The 16,936-nt window shown below is 39.2% G+C and overlaps 2 protein-coding genes across 2 annotated transcripts in view; one reads left to right on the top strand and one right to left on the bottom strand.

Annotated features, from left to right (window-relative positions):
- Positions 1-14,213, bottom strand: part of LOC136032409 (protein unc-45 homolog B-like) — a 65,905-nt gene extending 51,692 nt beyond the window's left edge. The window contains exons 1-2 of the mRNA XM_065712719.1: positions 14,117-14,213; positions 9,212-9,339 (exon numbers count right to left, since the gene is read on the bottom strand). Of these exons, the coding sequence (XP_065568791.1) occupies positions 9,212-9,307 (96 nt within the window). The 5' untranslated portion in view covers positions 9,308-9,339; positions 14,117-14,213. The remainder of the gene's footprint in view (positions 1-9,211; positions 9,340-14,116) is intronic.
- A 188-nt stretch (positions 14,214-14,401) lies between these two features.
- Positions 14,402-16,936, top strand: part of LOC136031880 (malignant T-cell-amplified sequence 1 homolog) — an 84,199-nt gene continuing 81,664 nt past the window's right edge. Inside the window, exon 1 of the mRNA XM_065711824.1 lies at positions 14,402-14,466. The gene's annotated coding sequence lies outside the window, so the exon portion shown is untranslated. The remainder of the gene's footprint in view (positions 14,467-16,936) is intronic.

The following is a 16,936-nucleotide window of genomic DNA, read 5'->3' as shown; positions in this document are numbered from 1 at the left end:
CGGCGATCAATGAAGCTAGCAAAACGAGAGGTACCAGCATCTCTGTCGAGGCAGGGAACCAAGTCCATGTTGCTTGCAGAAAGACTTTCACAAACAAAATATACCTGTCGAAAATTGAGAATGAGAGAAGACGAACCTTGCAAGAAAAGACGGAAGCAGAAACAGTGGTACTGCGATCACGGACTCCAAGTTTCAACTTCCAAGAGTATTGCTTTTTCTGCACTACAAGGATAAATCTCCACACTACCCACAGAAAAGGACACGAGTGGGACAAGGTTCGGACTAAAGACTTTGAAGAGAGTATAAAGGCAGTGTGCAAAAGCCGTGATGATGATTGGTCAAATAACGTTTTCCGCCGAATATGTACAGTGTCAGACCTGCACGCAGTTGACGCCATTTATCACGCAGCCTGTTCTTCTGTGTTTCGATTAAATAAGAGCATTCCAGCCAGATTTGCGACGCAAGAACTTTTTGGAATACTCGAAGATACTGAGCCAGATAAAAAACGTCCAAAAAGCGGGAGGCCAGGTCACGATGAAAGATATCAGGCGTTTTTGAAGCTGGCTACTTTTTTCGAAGAAAATGACGAAGAACAGTATACAGTCAGTGAACTTGTTGTTAAAATGGGAGAGCTTTTGAATGGGACAGACCTTGAACCGTACTGTAACAAGTACTTGAAGAGCAAGCTTCTGGAATATTTCAGTGACCAGCTAGTATTTGCAACTATTGACGGTAAGGCTGAGGTGGTGACATTCAAAGAAAAAGCATCAGCGATACTCCAGAATTTTTATTACTTGGACAAAACCGATAACGAAGAGAGTGAGAAAATCAAGCTTATTAGAGCAGCAGCAAAGATTATCAAAAGTGATATCAAAGGACTGCCAGCACAGAGGGAATCATATATGACCACAAAGCAGATTTCTTCTGGAGAACAGCTGGAAGGCTCTCTACCTGATAGCCTAATGGTGTTCTTAGATGAAATATTCGTTGGAACCGATATTTCCTTCAAAGTGCTTGCCATTGGCAATTCCATCGTTCAAGCAGCTCGCCCGCGTGCCCTCATTTGTCCACTGCAACTAGGCTTAGCAGTGCAACTGGATCACCATTTCAAGTCCAGATTTCTTATTGACACTTTACACAGCCATGGATTCTGCTCCTCCTATGCTGAAGTCCAGAAATTTAAACGCTGTGCATCAGTCCATGATGAATCTAGCCTTGCAGGAGTTCGATAATGCACGATGATCACGATGTTTGCACGATGGACGGAAGAAACACTTTCCCTGGGATGGCTCTTCTAGCAACAGTCACGCCTCCTCTCATTAACAGCCGATCGCCCATTCCGAGAGTTGAAGTTTCATTAGATGAAATAGCCCAAAAAGGAAAAATTCCCATCTACCCTTACCGCTTAAGTGAGACAGTGCTTTCAAAGGTGCAATATGAGAAGATCCCTGGCAAAAATGTCAACGACCCGTATGCCTCACTCGATCAGCTCTGGTTAGCTACCGGGTTCCTGAATGTCCCAAGGCCGAGCTGGAATGGATTCATGCAGTCAGTTTTCTCTAACCAAATACATCATGAAATGGGAAACCTTCGCAGCAAGGCAAGCGTCTTGTTTTTGCCCATGATTGACCTCCCGTCTAGCAACGAATCCTGCCTTTACTCAACCTTGCGCTTTGTAGCTTCGCAAGGCAGAACCTACGGATTCACACCCGTTCTCACATTTGACCAGCCGCTCTGGTGGAAGTCTATGAAGATCCTCAAGTCCGACACGACGAATGAGCTGAGTAGTATTGTTCTCAAGTTAGGCGGTTTTCATTTGATGATGAGTTTCGTCGGATGCATAGGACACCTCATAGAAGGTTCTGGTCTGAAAGAGGTTCTGGAATTGGTATACGCGACTGGTGCAGTGCCGCACATTCTTTCTGGAAAAGCGATTTCTAGAGCTGTTCGAGCTCCCATTCTCGTGAGCTCGGCCATATATGCTCATCTCCTCGAAGAAGAGCAAGCGACGTTGACGTCTCTAGACATGTCTACTGTCTTCGCTAACGTACTGGATGGATACCTCCCACCCGAAGATCTCAGTCATGATCCCCAGCTCAAGCAACTTGAAAACTTTCTCAAGCAGAGACGCCAAGACCTGCTGACTCAGAGAACTTCGAAGCTCTGGTTTCAGTATCTTGACATGGTTGGGATACTGCTTAAGTTCATACGTGCCGAGAAACTAGGCCTGTGGGATTTGCACCTACAATCTGCAGTAGAGATGCTTCCGTTTCTAGCAGCATCTGGACATAGCCTCTATGTCAAGTCGGTCTGGATATACCAGCAAGAGATGGCGAAGCTTCAAACTAGTCACCCCATTAGAAGATCAGAGCGACGCTGGGCTGGGCTCTCGGCAGATGTTGTCATCGAGCAGGAGTATATGAGAAGTCTGAAAACATCGGGCGGTCTTACAACTGGAGGTGGGATGACAGAACAGCAGAGAGCCATTTGGGTTCTGTCAAGACCAGCATGCCTGGAGATCAACCTCTTGATGCAAAATTTGACAAAAATTGGTTACTCGACAAGTGAGCAGCACCGCGATATGAGTTCCAGTAGAAAGGAGCGTGACTTCGACGATACCCAGAAGCTCGTCGGATACTTCGGAGAATCTTCTCCGTTCAGAGGTGACAATCAGCTTAGAAACATTGCCAACGGCATAACTTCTTCCCAAGATGTTAATGTTGACGAGGCCGATGTGGCTGGAAAGTTGATTCTAAGTAAGATGACGGGAAAAACCTTGAAGGAGCAAGTCTTCAAGAAAAAAGACCAAGTGACCCTAATGAATGCCAAAAAGGCGGGGTCCTCTGTGGTAGCGCACATAGATCCGGCGCTCCTTTTCCAGCGGTTTATAATAGTAGCCCAACGAACTGACCTCCAAGAAGAATACTTGAAGTACGAACTTTGTACGATTCCTCCTTCTCTTTTCGAAAGCGATCGCCTTATGAGAAAAGCAAATAAGCCAGAGCTTGCAAAAGCGATCTTTCTGGCTTGTGGGATTGAGACTCAGTCACCCTCAAGACCTGCTTCTGCGTGCAACATCGTCTTGGATGGTGGTTCTCTTCTACATCGAGTTCCATGGAAGGTAGGGTCAACCTTCAAGGTCATCTTTGCTTCATACGTCCATTACGTACAAGCAAGGTACCCTAGTGCGATCGTTGTGTTTGACGGATATGAAGGTGGTCCAGCAATCAAAGATGCTACCCATTTACGTCGAGCAAGGATGGTTGGCCGCCAAGTCTTTTTCACCAAAGAGATGACCCTCTGCATGAAGAAAGAAGAGTTTCTTTCATGTAAGACAAACAAAGGACATTTCCTGAAGCTGCTCGGCAACCATTTGGAAGCCGTTGGTTTCCGAATTTTCCACTCGGAAGGAGACGCCGACGTTCTGATTGTAGAAAAAGCCGTAGAAGCTGCTAGTCTTACAGACACAATCGTGGTTGCTGATGATACAGACATCTTGGTTCTTCTGATCAGTCGCTCGGATTCACGTTCCGGGCGTTTATATTTCTCACCTGAAGCTAAGTTTGGCGGTACTAGTTCAGCTTGGGATATTAGTGAGATGAAGCAGAAGCTAGGAACAGATGTCAGCGATCTGATACCGTTCTGTCATGCCGTGCTGGGTTGTGACACAACCTCTCACCTTTACGGAATAGGAAAGGGCAAAGCCGTTCAGCTGCTACTTTCCAACAAGAGTTTCAGGGACAGCGCTGCTATATTTGGCAACAAGCTCGCATCGCTTGACGATATTGTGGCAGCAGGAGAGCGAGCATTGTTGATACTGTACGGTTGCCCTGATGTTTCGAACCTGGACACTGCCAGAAAGCTAATCTTTCACAGAAAAGTGAGCACTGCCACCACTTTCGTGCATCCACAAGAACTGCCACCGACTCAGGCAGCAGCGAAGTACCACTCGCTACGTGTCTACTGCCAAGTTCAAATCTGGCTCGGGAACCCAGTAGACCCTTTACGCCTGGGATGGAAACTGCAGGATAACGAAGTTTTTGCGCCAATAAAAACAGATCTCCCTGCCGCTCCGTCTCAGCTGCTGAAAATTATCAAATACTCGTGTCGTATTGACGGCTGTGATAGTGAAAAGTGTACCTGTAAGAAATTTTTATATATACCCATTTATGTAAGAATTATTTTATATATTTTTATATATTTGAAAAATAAGATAAAAGCTTTTCTCTGAACACATTAAGTTAGAACCTACCTTGTCTCATGGTGTTTGGCGCTGAGATGTTTCGTCATTCCTGTTTATTGTTGTTTAGTCTTTTTTTTTCTAAGCCTTTCGTTTACATAGCCAAATAGACTACAACGCTGGTAAGAGTTTTTTTCCCCAAAGACACAGTTTTTTTCCCATTTTTTTTTTGCTGATAAATATTTTTCTATTGGTCAGGTAACGAAATGAGTATCAGAAATGAATTCAGAGCCAAAAGCTGATCTAAGAAGATGTGCAAAACATTATAGTATACGTTTTTAATTTTTTTTCCCGGTTTTTGAGAAAATAAATAAAAAACATTAAAAAAAACAATTTCGCATCGAGCTAGAGATTTAGATTTTTGATATGTTGTTAAGCATTTTTTTCCGGTCCGGAAGGTGAAGAAATTATTTCTGTACCAATTTTTTCATGGTCAAAACTTATTTTTCTCCTACTATAGGGTATTTTTTTTATACAGGTGTTTACACTATGAGTAAGAGTAGTTGCAAAACACTTTGGGATTTCTCTTTTGCAATATTACCCTCAAATTTGTAGGGCGCTCCAAAATCAATCGGGATCAAATAATATAGGGGTAATTGGTACATGCAGGGACGGGGTATAAGGTGGGACACGGTACTTATCTGCAGCCTAGCGCTCTTTAAAAAATCCAATAAAGCCACTTTTTATAGTTCATTCAATGGCGGACATGATAGTTCTATCATTTTGGCAATTTGCTATTTTCGTTTTTGAGAAAACTGACTTCAAAGTTTCGACTATACCTCCCAAAAAATATTTGGGGAATAATTTTTTGTGCTTTGTTTTGTAACTGTTTGCAGAAATTGTGTGTGTAAGATAGCAAATGAAAGCTAAAACATCAGGCCACGTCGTGTGCCCTTTTGGTGGAAAAATATTCAACAGTAAAAAAAAAACGGACACAATTTGCAAGTAGAGGTCGCATTGCATATATTGGGACAATGACAAGTGGTATGTAGTGGGACTCGGATGCTGTCTAACCCAGAAAAGACCGTGACGATATACAAGATTGCATCTCTTGTTGTTTTGCAGTTGTGCAGTTTGCGAAAGAGTCTGGTATCACTTTATTGACAATACCAGCTCACTGCAGCCATCAGACATTTGTGTGTATTTTCCCTTCAAATGCCAATACAAGGCTATAGACAACTGGATACTGTCCAACCCAGGGAAGACCGTGACGATATACGAGATTGCATCTCTTGTCGGCGAAAGCCTACCCATATCTTTCACGCCAAACAACATAATGAGGGGCTTCGAGAAGACAGGGATATGGCCTTACAAGCTAGACATCTTTACAGAAAAGGATTTTCTAACCTTTGCTGTAACTGAGAGACCTGCACCTGATGCTTTGGATCCGGTTGAACCTGGAAACAACCTGGCCAAAACCCCAAATACAAGTGGGCCTGAACAATCCTCTAAACCCGTTTCAGTTCCTGTGATCCCAGAACAAGTTTGGTCATATCCTAAAGCCGAGCCACGTGTACTGAGTGGCAGAGGCAGGAAGAACGGCTATACAAAGATTCTTACTGACACTCCAGTGAAAAGAAAGATTGAAGAACAAGAAGCCAAAAGAAAAGATAAGAAAGCATTGGGTGGCAGAGCTAGAGGAAGAGCTGGGACAGTTTGGAAGAGCTGGAAAAGCAAAAAGACCAGACAACAAAAAAGTTATTTGTGGATTCAGAAGGAAGTGATGATGAAAAAATGAATCTTGATGATGATAGTGATGACTCGATGAAACTAGGTGAATCAGAAAATGAAAGTGAGAAAGAGGAAGAGATCTTTGACAGTGTCTCTACAGGAGATTTTGTTAAAGTTGTTTACCAAGAAGAGTATTTTCCTGGGTCTGTCCAAGGGAAAAACAAGAACAGTGTCAGTGAGTGTCATGTGCATGGCAGGTCTAAGAAACTGGAGGTGGCTGGTCCGAGAAGACTCAATATTTTATCCAAAGGAAGGCACCTTGAAAAAGTTGTCGCCTCCTACCCCAGCACCCGATACAGCTTCCAGAGCAATATCATACTTCTTGTTTGCTGACTGGTAGTCTAGTCTTGTGCCAAGATAATTTCTACTTTTAAGGTCGAATTTTTAATGTGGTTTTTATATGATGAATAGTCGAAGTTATCTATGAATACATGAATCTTTTTACTATGTCCTAGAGTATACCACCTTGTGTCCCAAGATATACCACCCCTGTACTTAGTGGGACAAATGGTATAAGCAGGAACACTCCCCCTTTTTTTTCTCTAGCTATACAAGACAAATCCGGAAAAATCACAGTTTATGCAGCATTTCCGGGGCTTTCATTTGAGCCATAAACCATTTTTCTACTCCAATGTTAACCGTGCATTTGAAGTTTTCCAAAATCCGTCCCTGCATATACCACTTCCCCTACAATCAAAATACAAAACACAAGCATAAACTAAATCAAGCGGTAAAAATAAAACAAGCGGGTTAAAAAACAAGCAATTACAAACCAAAAATCTTAGGTCAGAAATATAAAACTCAAAATATGAAACACAGCACTCGAGCTTAAAGGACATCAAAAAGGAATCCCAATAAAATAAACAGACTGCAATAAAGGAAAACAGACAACAAAAAGGGAATTAAAAAAACATGCGGGATATTAAATTCAGAATTAATTATATTAATATTCATTTAACTATTTTTATTTTTTAAGATGTCCTACTATAAAGGGGAAGAAACTTATTTGACACTTCTCTGCAAGGGTCAGGATCAGCAAGTGAGTGTGGGAAGTTAACGAGGCTGAGTGTATAAGGTAAGGCCTGGTTGGGTTCTTTTGGAAAATGTCCTTGATGTAAGTGTTAATGATAGTGGATTTTGCAAAGAGCAATCAAGTGCTCTTCATCTCTGAGTGGTAAGACACGAGGCTTTAAGAAGGAATGTGTATAGAATTTAACCCTCTTTGTATGTTATTCTGAGATGCATATCGCGTCAATTTTATCTATTAACTCTTTGGATTCATTGGGTTGCCAGACAAGCAAAGTATATTCCAATAATTTCCTGAAAAACAATAGAAAAGACACGGGGAATGTGTCCTGGGGTACTCAAACTTATTTAAAGGTTTGAACAAGGAGTTTAATTTATTATTAATTCAAGATGAAAAAGATTGCTTGAACTGATAGTTTCATCCAGCCAATAATTTTTTTTTTCAATTTGAAGAAATTTAAAAAGAAGAAAACATTACAAAATTAGCAGCAATATATATACTAGCTGGGTCCTGACGGTGTCGCCGCCGGGCCCCAGCATGGCACGCGGCAGGCTTCTATATATATGGATTCTCATTGTTACTTGTGTTCTAACCGCAGACGACGGCGGCTTTGTCAACGGGTCCCTCGGGCCCCAGCATGGCACGCGGCTGGCTTCTATATATGGATTCTCATTGTCCCTTGTGTTTTGGGTCCCGGCAACGCTATGTCATTTTGGATCGAACTGATGACGTAAATTGGTCTGGTTTTCTGTTTTAAGGTTTTCGAACTGCTTTAATTCATTGTCAAAATATATAGAAATATTTGTGCAATCACCAGTTTTTTACATTTTAAGCAATTTAATAATAATTTCTTTTTGACGTTAATTGTAAAAACAATCTGTATTCAGATCTATACCTCATTATTCTAATGATTGCCCTTGAGCTTTGTTGATGGTGATTGCTAATCGAACATTCCATGTGTCCCCGTCGTCATTTATATATCCCCCTGTGCCCCCCGGCGTCCCCGTTGTTGTTGTTTCCCTGTGTCCCGGTCGTCATTTCTGTCCTGGTCGTCATTTGTGTTCCGGTGTCCCAGTCTGTAATTTCTCTTTGAGTGTCCTGGTCGTCATTTATATTCCCCGTGTCCCGGTGCTTTGTTGATGGTGATTGCTAATCGAACATTCCTTGTGTCCTGGTCGCTTTCTCTTTGAGTGTCCTGGTCGTCATTTATATTCCCTATGTCCCGGTGTCCTGGTCGTCATTTGTGTCCCAATGTCCCGGTCTGTAATTTCGTCAGTCGACAAACATGACGTCAGTCGACACACAAACATGACGTCACTCGACAGACACACAGACAACTTATTTTTATATATATAGATAGATTCTAGGCTGTCCCATTGTCTGTGCATATAAAAAGATTGTCAGGTTTACCAACTCTTGAACATGCAACATATAATTGTCCATGGGAAAAACAATCTGTATTCAGATCTATACCTCATTATTCTAATGATTGCCCTTGAGCTTTGTTGATGGTGATTGCTAATCGAACATTCCCTGTGTCCCCGTCGTCATATATATATCCCCCTGTGCCCCCCGGCGTCCCCGTTGTTGTTGTTTCCCTGTGTCCCGGTCGTTATTTGTGTCCCGGTGTCCCAGTCTGTAATTTCTCTTTGAGTGTCATGGTCATCATTTATATTCCCTGTGTCCCGGTCGTCATTTGTGTTCCGGTGTTCTGGTCTCATTTATATTCCCTATGTCCCAGTGTCCTGGTCGTCATTTGTGTCCCGATGTCCCGGTCTGTAATTTCGTCAGTCAACAAACATGACATCAGTGGACACACAAACATGACGTCACTCCACACAGAGACAACTTATATATATATATATATATATATATATATATATATATATATATATATATATATATATATATATATATATATATATATATATAGCCCAATGATATTTAAGAAAAGAATTCAAGGGAACTTAAGCAGCATTAAAATTTCCATACTGGAATAAAAAGAAACACTGGTCTGACTTGGGCAACTGGTCTGACTTGGGCAACTGGTCTGAAGGTTTGTGTTTTAATAATGAAAATTTGATGCACAGGCCGGCTTTTTGTGGTTTAGGAAACCCTACACCTACCACTAAAAAAAGTGTTCCCTACTTGTGCCCATGGATGCAATTGCCCTAAAAGCCCAACGAAAAACAAGTAAGGGTAAAAACCATTACCTTAGAGTATTCTTCAATTGCTGAATCCCAGTTTCCTTCTTTGAAGTGCTTGTTGCCTTCTTCCTTATACAAGTGACCAGAGTCAGCAACAGGCATTTTTCAACAATTATGTACCACTCCTCTCAATTCTTGAAATAAAAAATAGATCATCACCAGTGAGAGTTTGCTGTAAACAAGGTAGAACGCCCTTTCTCTTTTGCCAATTTATAGCCACTTCTCATTCTTTGAATTATAGTTCTTTGTTAGAATTTTATTTTCCATTGAATTTTAATGGTGCTAATTTTCAAAAAGAATTGCTGCTTAAGCCTTAAAAGTTTTTGTGCCACTTTTTAGCTACTAAGCAGTACTTCATGATAGTAGCTTTGCACACAAATCAATTTTCAATCAGGCTAAATATATTATTACATCTGAGACTGCATCAGGAATATTTGGAATATATCATCCCAAACCTCTAGAATATGGATGTGATGACTTAATTTTTATAGGTTAAGGATTACAATGAACACAGACTCTTGGGCTTATTTGTATAAACTCTTTTCCTAAATACTAGGCCTATAGATAAGGTGAAAAATAAATTATTATTTTTTATATCAAATATAAAAAAAATAGGGTAGGGCCCCACCCTATTTCTCATTTACATAAATGATATGAAAAATGAAGCCACAAAAAACATCATGCTTTATGCTGACGACTTCATGGTCTTTGGAGCAGCCATTCCACAAAGCCTGCAATCAGACCTCCAAAAACTTCACAAGAGGACCAGTGAATGGCTGCTGGAGCTCAACATCAATAAATGCAGTCCCCTTCCATTTCTGCAATAACAATCCTTGCCACCAGTATACCACGCATGATGAAAAGTATCAGTCTGATATTCAGCTACAAACCAGTCATGAAGAACAAGACTTGGGAGTACTTGTTGATGAGCAACTGAAGTCCCAAGGGCATTGGCAACAAGCAGTGTCAAAAGCTAACTCAAGTCTAGGCCTGTTGAAAGGCACTATTGCTAACCGCTCCTGTACAGTCTTCCTGAGACTTTACAAGGCTACAGTTAGGCTGTTTGTTGGATTTTGGAACATGCTTGACCTCCCCCTCCTATAAGCATGACACCAGAATAACTGAACAAGGTAAAAGACATGCCACCAAATGCATCACAGGTATACAAAATATACTGTATAATAAGAGACTGAAGCACCTAAAACTACAAATGCTGGTGGGACATCACAAACGTGATATGATGCTTACCTACAAATATAATAGTCAACCAAACAACACCCTCCCTGCTAAACATACAGGCCTCTTATAGAAATATAAGAGGGACAGTCTGTCCCTCCTAGCTATCAACTAGTGCAATATCACTGGGCCCATAACACAGTGACATTCCAAATTACCACCATTAATACAGAGCAGAACAGATCTAATATGGACCTTAATTTTGCTCCATAAACCAAATTAAAGTAAGGATGGGTTTGAGGACTACAGTATGTTCTGGGAAGGTATTTTGAAGTTCCTGCCTCCTCTCCTTCCCCCTCTAGAAAGCAATGACCTTTGATAACCTTTAAAAATTTTTATGTTATGAAAGTGAAACCTTGCAAAACAGACCTTCTGCTTAAATGGAGTACAGAAAAATTATTTTCAGCTTCACACTTATGCTTAGTCCCAATTTTGAAGTTTTAAAAATCTGGAAATACATTTCCTAAATTTAGAAAAAGCCTATTGATATGGGCTAAATTTCTACTTGAATAACAGGAATTACGTTATCAGAACTACAGCCAGAGAAAAGAAAACTGATAACTGAAAAGTAAGACAAAATGCTGTTTTTATTAAATTTGAATACATAATATTCTATTCATAAATTCAGGCCTGGGTAAAGTAATGGAAAGTCTTGTGAATTCAGCTGTATTTCAGTACCTTAATTCAAATGAACTGCTCACACAAAATCAGCATGGCTTAAAACAAAGAAAATCAACTGAAATAACCTCATATATGTTTATGAATATGTAATTGTACTTATTGATGAAATAGTAGATGTAGATGTTGTGCTTCTTGGCTTTGCCAAGGTCTTATAAAGTGTGTTGCAGAAAACTGAAAATAAAGCTGTATGCTATTGGTATTAACTCAGTTGTGACCAGCTAGATAATGGCCTTCTTGACAAACAGGATAAAAATGGTCAAGGTAATGGTGATGAAAGCCCATCTTTCTTTTCTTAAATTGCAACAGTCTTAAGTTTAGTTCCACAAGCTAATGTTCATGGGCCAACATTGTTTAATTGCTTTAGAAATTGAAAATTTTAGTTCTTTTTTTAAAGAGTCAAAAGTGATCAAAGGGCAACCAGTCTCCCCTTTCCCCCAAAGGCATCTAGTCAAAGTTTTGAGATAGCTATTCTGTTCAAAATAGTCCAGAGGCCAAATGTCTATGGGTCCAGGGTTGAACCCCCTCCCAGACCAATAGACTTTATACTCTTACTGTTAAGGAAGGGGGTAGTAGCCAAACTCTTGTATGTACTAATTTTTTTCAGTTTAAGCTTAATTTTCATATTCAATTCAGATCTATTCCTTTATTTATATGGTACCTGTTGTATGTTTGTTATGATAGTTTTTTTAATTTCAGTTTGAGTTTCATTCAGCTAACTCAATTCAAATTTAAAGTCCAAGCTTGCAGATGATAGCAAGAGAAACCCCAAAAGGTTCCAGAACTACATATCTAGCAAGGATGTTAGTAGACATTCAATAAAGAAGCTGAAGAAATCTGATGGCAGAGAAGTTGCTGACCTGCAAGAAATTGCTGAGTTAGTCAACAAGCAATTTGCATCAGTGTTTACCAATGAACCTGACAGTCCTCTCCCTAACAGTCCAGCATAAAATATACCAAACCCCATGCCCCACATATCATGATTTCTCCAGGGTCCATCATATAGAGACTTGAAGTGCTAGATATTAACAAGTCAGCAGAGCCAGATAACATCCACCCAAGGCTCCTAAAAGAACTGCTTGATGAGATCTCAACTCCACTGCATCAGAATATTTCAGAAGTCTCTTGACTTAAAGACTGTGCCTTTGAATTAGAAGAGCTCTCACATTACACCAATATTCAAGAAAGGTGACAAGACCAATGCAGAGAATTATGGGCCAATCAGCTTACCCATAGCTGTAGCTGTCTTCTGTCCAACAGTATACTGTCACCAGACCAGAAAGGCTTCCTTGCAGGAAAGTCAGTGGAGACCAACCTACTTGAAACTTACAATACCATCACTAACCTTCTGGAGAAGGGAGCACTTGTTGACCTTACCAAAGTGTTACCAAAAAGGTAAAGGTAGAGTACCAAAAAGGTACTCTATAGATGCCTTATGGCAAAACTATCAGCAGTTGGCATCCAAACTGATATAGTAGAATGGGTGATGAATTTCCTAACCTGCTGAAAGCAGCAGGTCTAACTTTTCACCAATAATGGCAATAAAGTATTCACCAAAGCATGTGATGTTGTCAGTGGAGTACCTCAAGGTAGCATCCTAGGCCCCTACCCTCAGCCTAATTTACATAACTGATATGACAAAGAAAGCCACAAATAACATCATCCTTTATGCTGATGACTCCAAGCATTTTGGACTAGTCATTCAACAAAGCCTGCAATCAGACCTCCAGAGAATCCAGAAATGGACCAGTGAATGGCTGCATGAGTTCAAAATCAATAAATGCAGTGTCCTCTGTTTTAGCAATAATAATCCTCACCACCAGTACAATATGCTTGACCAGAAGTTGTATCTTATATTCAGCTACAAATCAGTCATGAAGAGCAAGACTTGAGAGTAGTTGTTGATGTGCAACTGAAGTTCCACAGGCATTGACAACAAGCAGTGTTGAAAGCTAACTCAATTCTATGTCTGCTGAAATGCACTATCACCAGCCAGTCCTATATAGTCTTCTTGAGACTTTACAAGGCTATTGTTAGGTTGTTCTTGGATTTTGGAACATGTCTGACCTCCTACTCTTACAAGCATTACACCAGAATAACTGAAGGAGTTCAAAGACATGACATAGTGCAAATTAAGGCAAGGATCTGTCAACATACTAAAGTATGTCCCAGGAAGGTATTTTGAAGTTCTTGCTTCTACTCCTTTCCCTTCTAGAGGGCATTGACTTTTGACAACCTTTAAAATAAAACTGAAACCTTACAAAACAGATCTTTTGCTTAAATGAAGGGAAAATTGTTTAATTAACCCCACTTAACCCCAATTTATTAAGTTTCAAAGATCTGCAAAAACAATTTCTAAATTTACAAAAACCTATTGATATGGCTCAAATTTCTACTTAAATAACATGAATTGCATTATCAGAACTAGGCCTACATCCAGAGAAAAGAATACTGATTGCTGAAAATTAAGGGAAAATGTTTTTATCAAAATTTGAATAGGCATAGTCCTGTCAAGTAGGTAAATTTCAGAGATTTAGAAATCAGAAGAGGATTAACATGGAAGCTTGGCAATATCTTCACAGAGTAAGTTTTTTGCCCTAGATTCATACCCCAAAGTTTCATTTTCCTAACCTAACCCCTTTTAAAGATTGCAAAAATCCCCTAAACAAGATTTTTACCTGTTTTCTTACAAGACAGTTTTTTAGAAATAGGCTATATTCTTAAATATTTGGTTAGGCCTACTATGAGTTGTTTTTAGCCCCTTTGGCGACTTTAAATGGAATTTGCCCCAGAAATTATTATTCAATTCGGAAGGAGAAAAAAAAATCAAGTGATACATTCAGTTTCTTCCTAACTATATTATATGAATAACCTATTTACCAAATAGCCTAACAAGCCAGGGCAAGTTATCTATGCTGCTTCCTAGAATATGGGGCACTGATTATGACTAAATCCAACTGAAATAACCTAAAGCACAAAGAAATTCACAAAACATACCAAAAACCAGGAATATTCTCCAAGATTCTAGAAAGTCTTGTCCCTTTTCTAGCAGTTAAAAATAGACTTGGGTAAAGAGGTCAAAAGTTCCGCTATTTGAAGCAAAAACTGAATACTTAAAACAAATTACGGCATGTTCTCTAATAAAATTATATTCTCTAATAAAACAAAATTATAATCAGGAGATTAGAAGCTATATTTTGTTTTTAATTTGTATATCTACTTAGCTATTAGATTTATCTAATATATTTCACCGATTAAAGGTTCTTCAGGGAATTACATTTTATATTTATCTAATAACTAAGGCAGCTATTTTGAAAATAATTAAACGTGAAGGAAATTCAATATAACTTGAGGAAAACGGCTCAGCGTGGTATATTATTTTTGAATTGAGGGTTTGATATTTTTGTTAAATTTTTGGGTATAGTGGTGTGTTTTACCTGGGATGCAGGTAAATTGGGATCCACATCACTCTCCTGGAGTGATGATGGGGCCAAATGCAGTAGGTCCAAATAATGAGCAGGGGCAGGCCCCCATGTACACAACATTTATTCCACAAGTTGTACCTATGTCTCAAGCTATACAGTACCAGGGTCAGGTTATACAGCAGACACCAGGATTTAATCAGGCAAGACAATCACCATATGTCACAACTCTAGCCCCCCACAATAGTCAATACAGTCAGCATCAAATCTATATTTCACCACACTCTCAAAATAGATTCATTGCTACAGTCCCTACATCAAATTCATTTGAAATTTTGAATTCAATTGATGAAAATTACCCCCCTCTTCCCTCAGATGAAGCCATGAATTTAGGCAGTGCAAACCCTAAAGAAGTGGAGGGTATCATAAATTTCCCTAAGCTAGGTTTATCTCATGACTTGGGAAAAGGAGCCAAGAGAGCTATATCCCCAACCCTCATTGAGGAAAACAATAGAGTTGCAAAAAGTCGCTACACAGCTCCTCCTAAGTACCACCCAAAAAATAAGGGAATCCAGATTCTTGACAGATTTGACAATAGAGTAATCTTGTCTAGCAAAATTGAAACAAAAATCTTGCCTATGGAAAGAGAAACCACTTTAAGCCTAAAAGAAGCATTAAAACCTGAGCACTTTGAATTTGAACTGAGCAAAGATAAAAAGAGAGTCACAATATTTCTTCCTACTGAATCTGCTGTAGCAAAAGCATTGACAATTAAGAAAATAGGTGAAACAGAAGTCCAAGCTGAGGAATTTAAACCCAGATGTCAAGGAGTAATAAGAGGAATACCTAAAGAAATCACTGAAGAAGAGATTAAAAGTGATCTTGAATCTGAGTCCAATGCTAATGTGAAATCTGTAAAAAGATTGAAAAGATTTAATAGAGAAACAAAACAATTAGAAGATAGCCTATCAGTCTGTATTACATTTGAAAATAATCTCTTGCCCTCAGCTCTATGGCTATATGGTAGGAAAAGAGAAGTTCAAGGATACCAAAGGCCTATTATCCAGTGCTTCAAATGTCAAAAGTATGGACATATGCAGGCACAATGCAGGGCACCACAGCCAGTTTGTCTCAGATGTGCAGGTCCTCACCAGTCAAAAGACTGTGAACTTAAGAAAGTAACATTAAAAGAAGAAAAATTCCAAAAGTATAGCTGTGTAAATTGTAGGGGTAACCATTCTTCTACTTCTGGATTGTGTAGAGTAAGAGATCAAAATAAAAATATTTTAAGATTATCTCAAGAAAAAAATATTGGCTTCAATATGGCTTCCATAGCATATAGATCCTATGCAGATGCATTAAATAAGAAAAAGGCCATAGAGATCAATGAACAAAACAAAATCCAAAAAGACATTCTAACAAAGTTAGTGATTTTTATTTCAAGTGCACCAGAAGTGGTTGACTTGAGGGACTTGGAATTACAAGAAAGGGTCCAGAAGTTATGCTCTCTTATGAAAACATTATTCAATGAGAAACTAGAATCAAGTGAAATTCTAAAGCTAATCAACATAAGCCCTTAAATGAGAATTTTATCATTCAACACTCAATCAGTCAAAAGAGTTAAAAAGGACTTAATTGAGAACTTTGCAAAGAATAAAGAAATTGATATTATCTGCCTACAAGAAACATGGCTGACAAGCAGAGATACGTGTTTAATGAAAGATTTTCACATAATTGGAAAGGATCGAGAAGAAGGTAGAAGAGGTGGATTGATTACAGCCATCAAAAAGACAGTGTACCATCAGGTATTAAATTTTGGATCATTAGTAAATCAGAAGGTAGAAGTGTTGTTGTGTAGAGTTTATAGATATAGAAAACCAGCACTGATATTAGCCAATGTGTATAACCCAGAAGGAAATAATATGGATTTGGAGACTGTTTTTGATTTAGTAAAAAATGCTGTAAAACCAACAGAAGAGTTTTTAATAGTTGGGGATTTTAATGCCCACTCTGATATTTGGTGTGGTTGTGGAAATAAAAATGGTAGTGGAAATGCCTTGGAGAAAATCCTAGAAGGACAAGATGAAATAATTCTTTTGACACCATATGGGTTACCCACTAGGGCAAATCCACACAGGGGTTTATATTCAACAATTGATTTAGCCTTTGCATGTGGTAGAATGGCAACTAAGACAGCTGTCACCTCAGAAATAAATAGTGACCTCATCAGTGACCACTTTCCTGTAATTGTGGATATTGAAGGCAGAATTGAAAACCCAAATATTGATAACCAGCCAAGGTTCATATTCAAAAAAGCTAATTGGAAAGAGTACAGAACAAGTCTGGGATCTATTGAACTGGAGAAAGAACTTAATTCTTTTGAAAACATAGAGGA

This window comes from Artemia franciscana, chromosome 10, assembly GCF_032884065.1.
Source record: "Artemia franciscana chromosome 10, ASM3288406v1, whole genome shotgun sequence".
Lineage (NCBI taxonomy): Eukaryota > Metazoa > Arthropoda > Branchiopoda > Anostraca > Artemiidae > Artemia > Artemia franciscana.
This window is presented reverse-complemented; position numbering and strand designations above follow the sequence as displayed.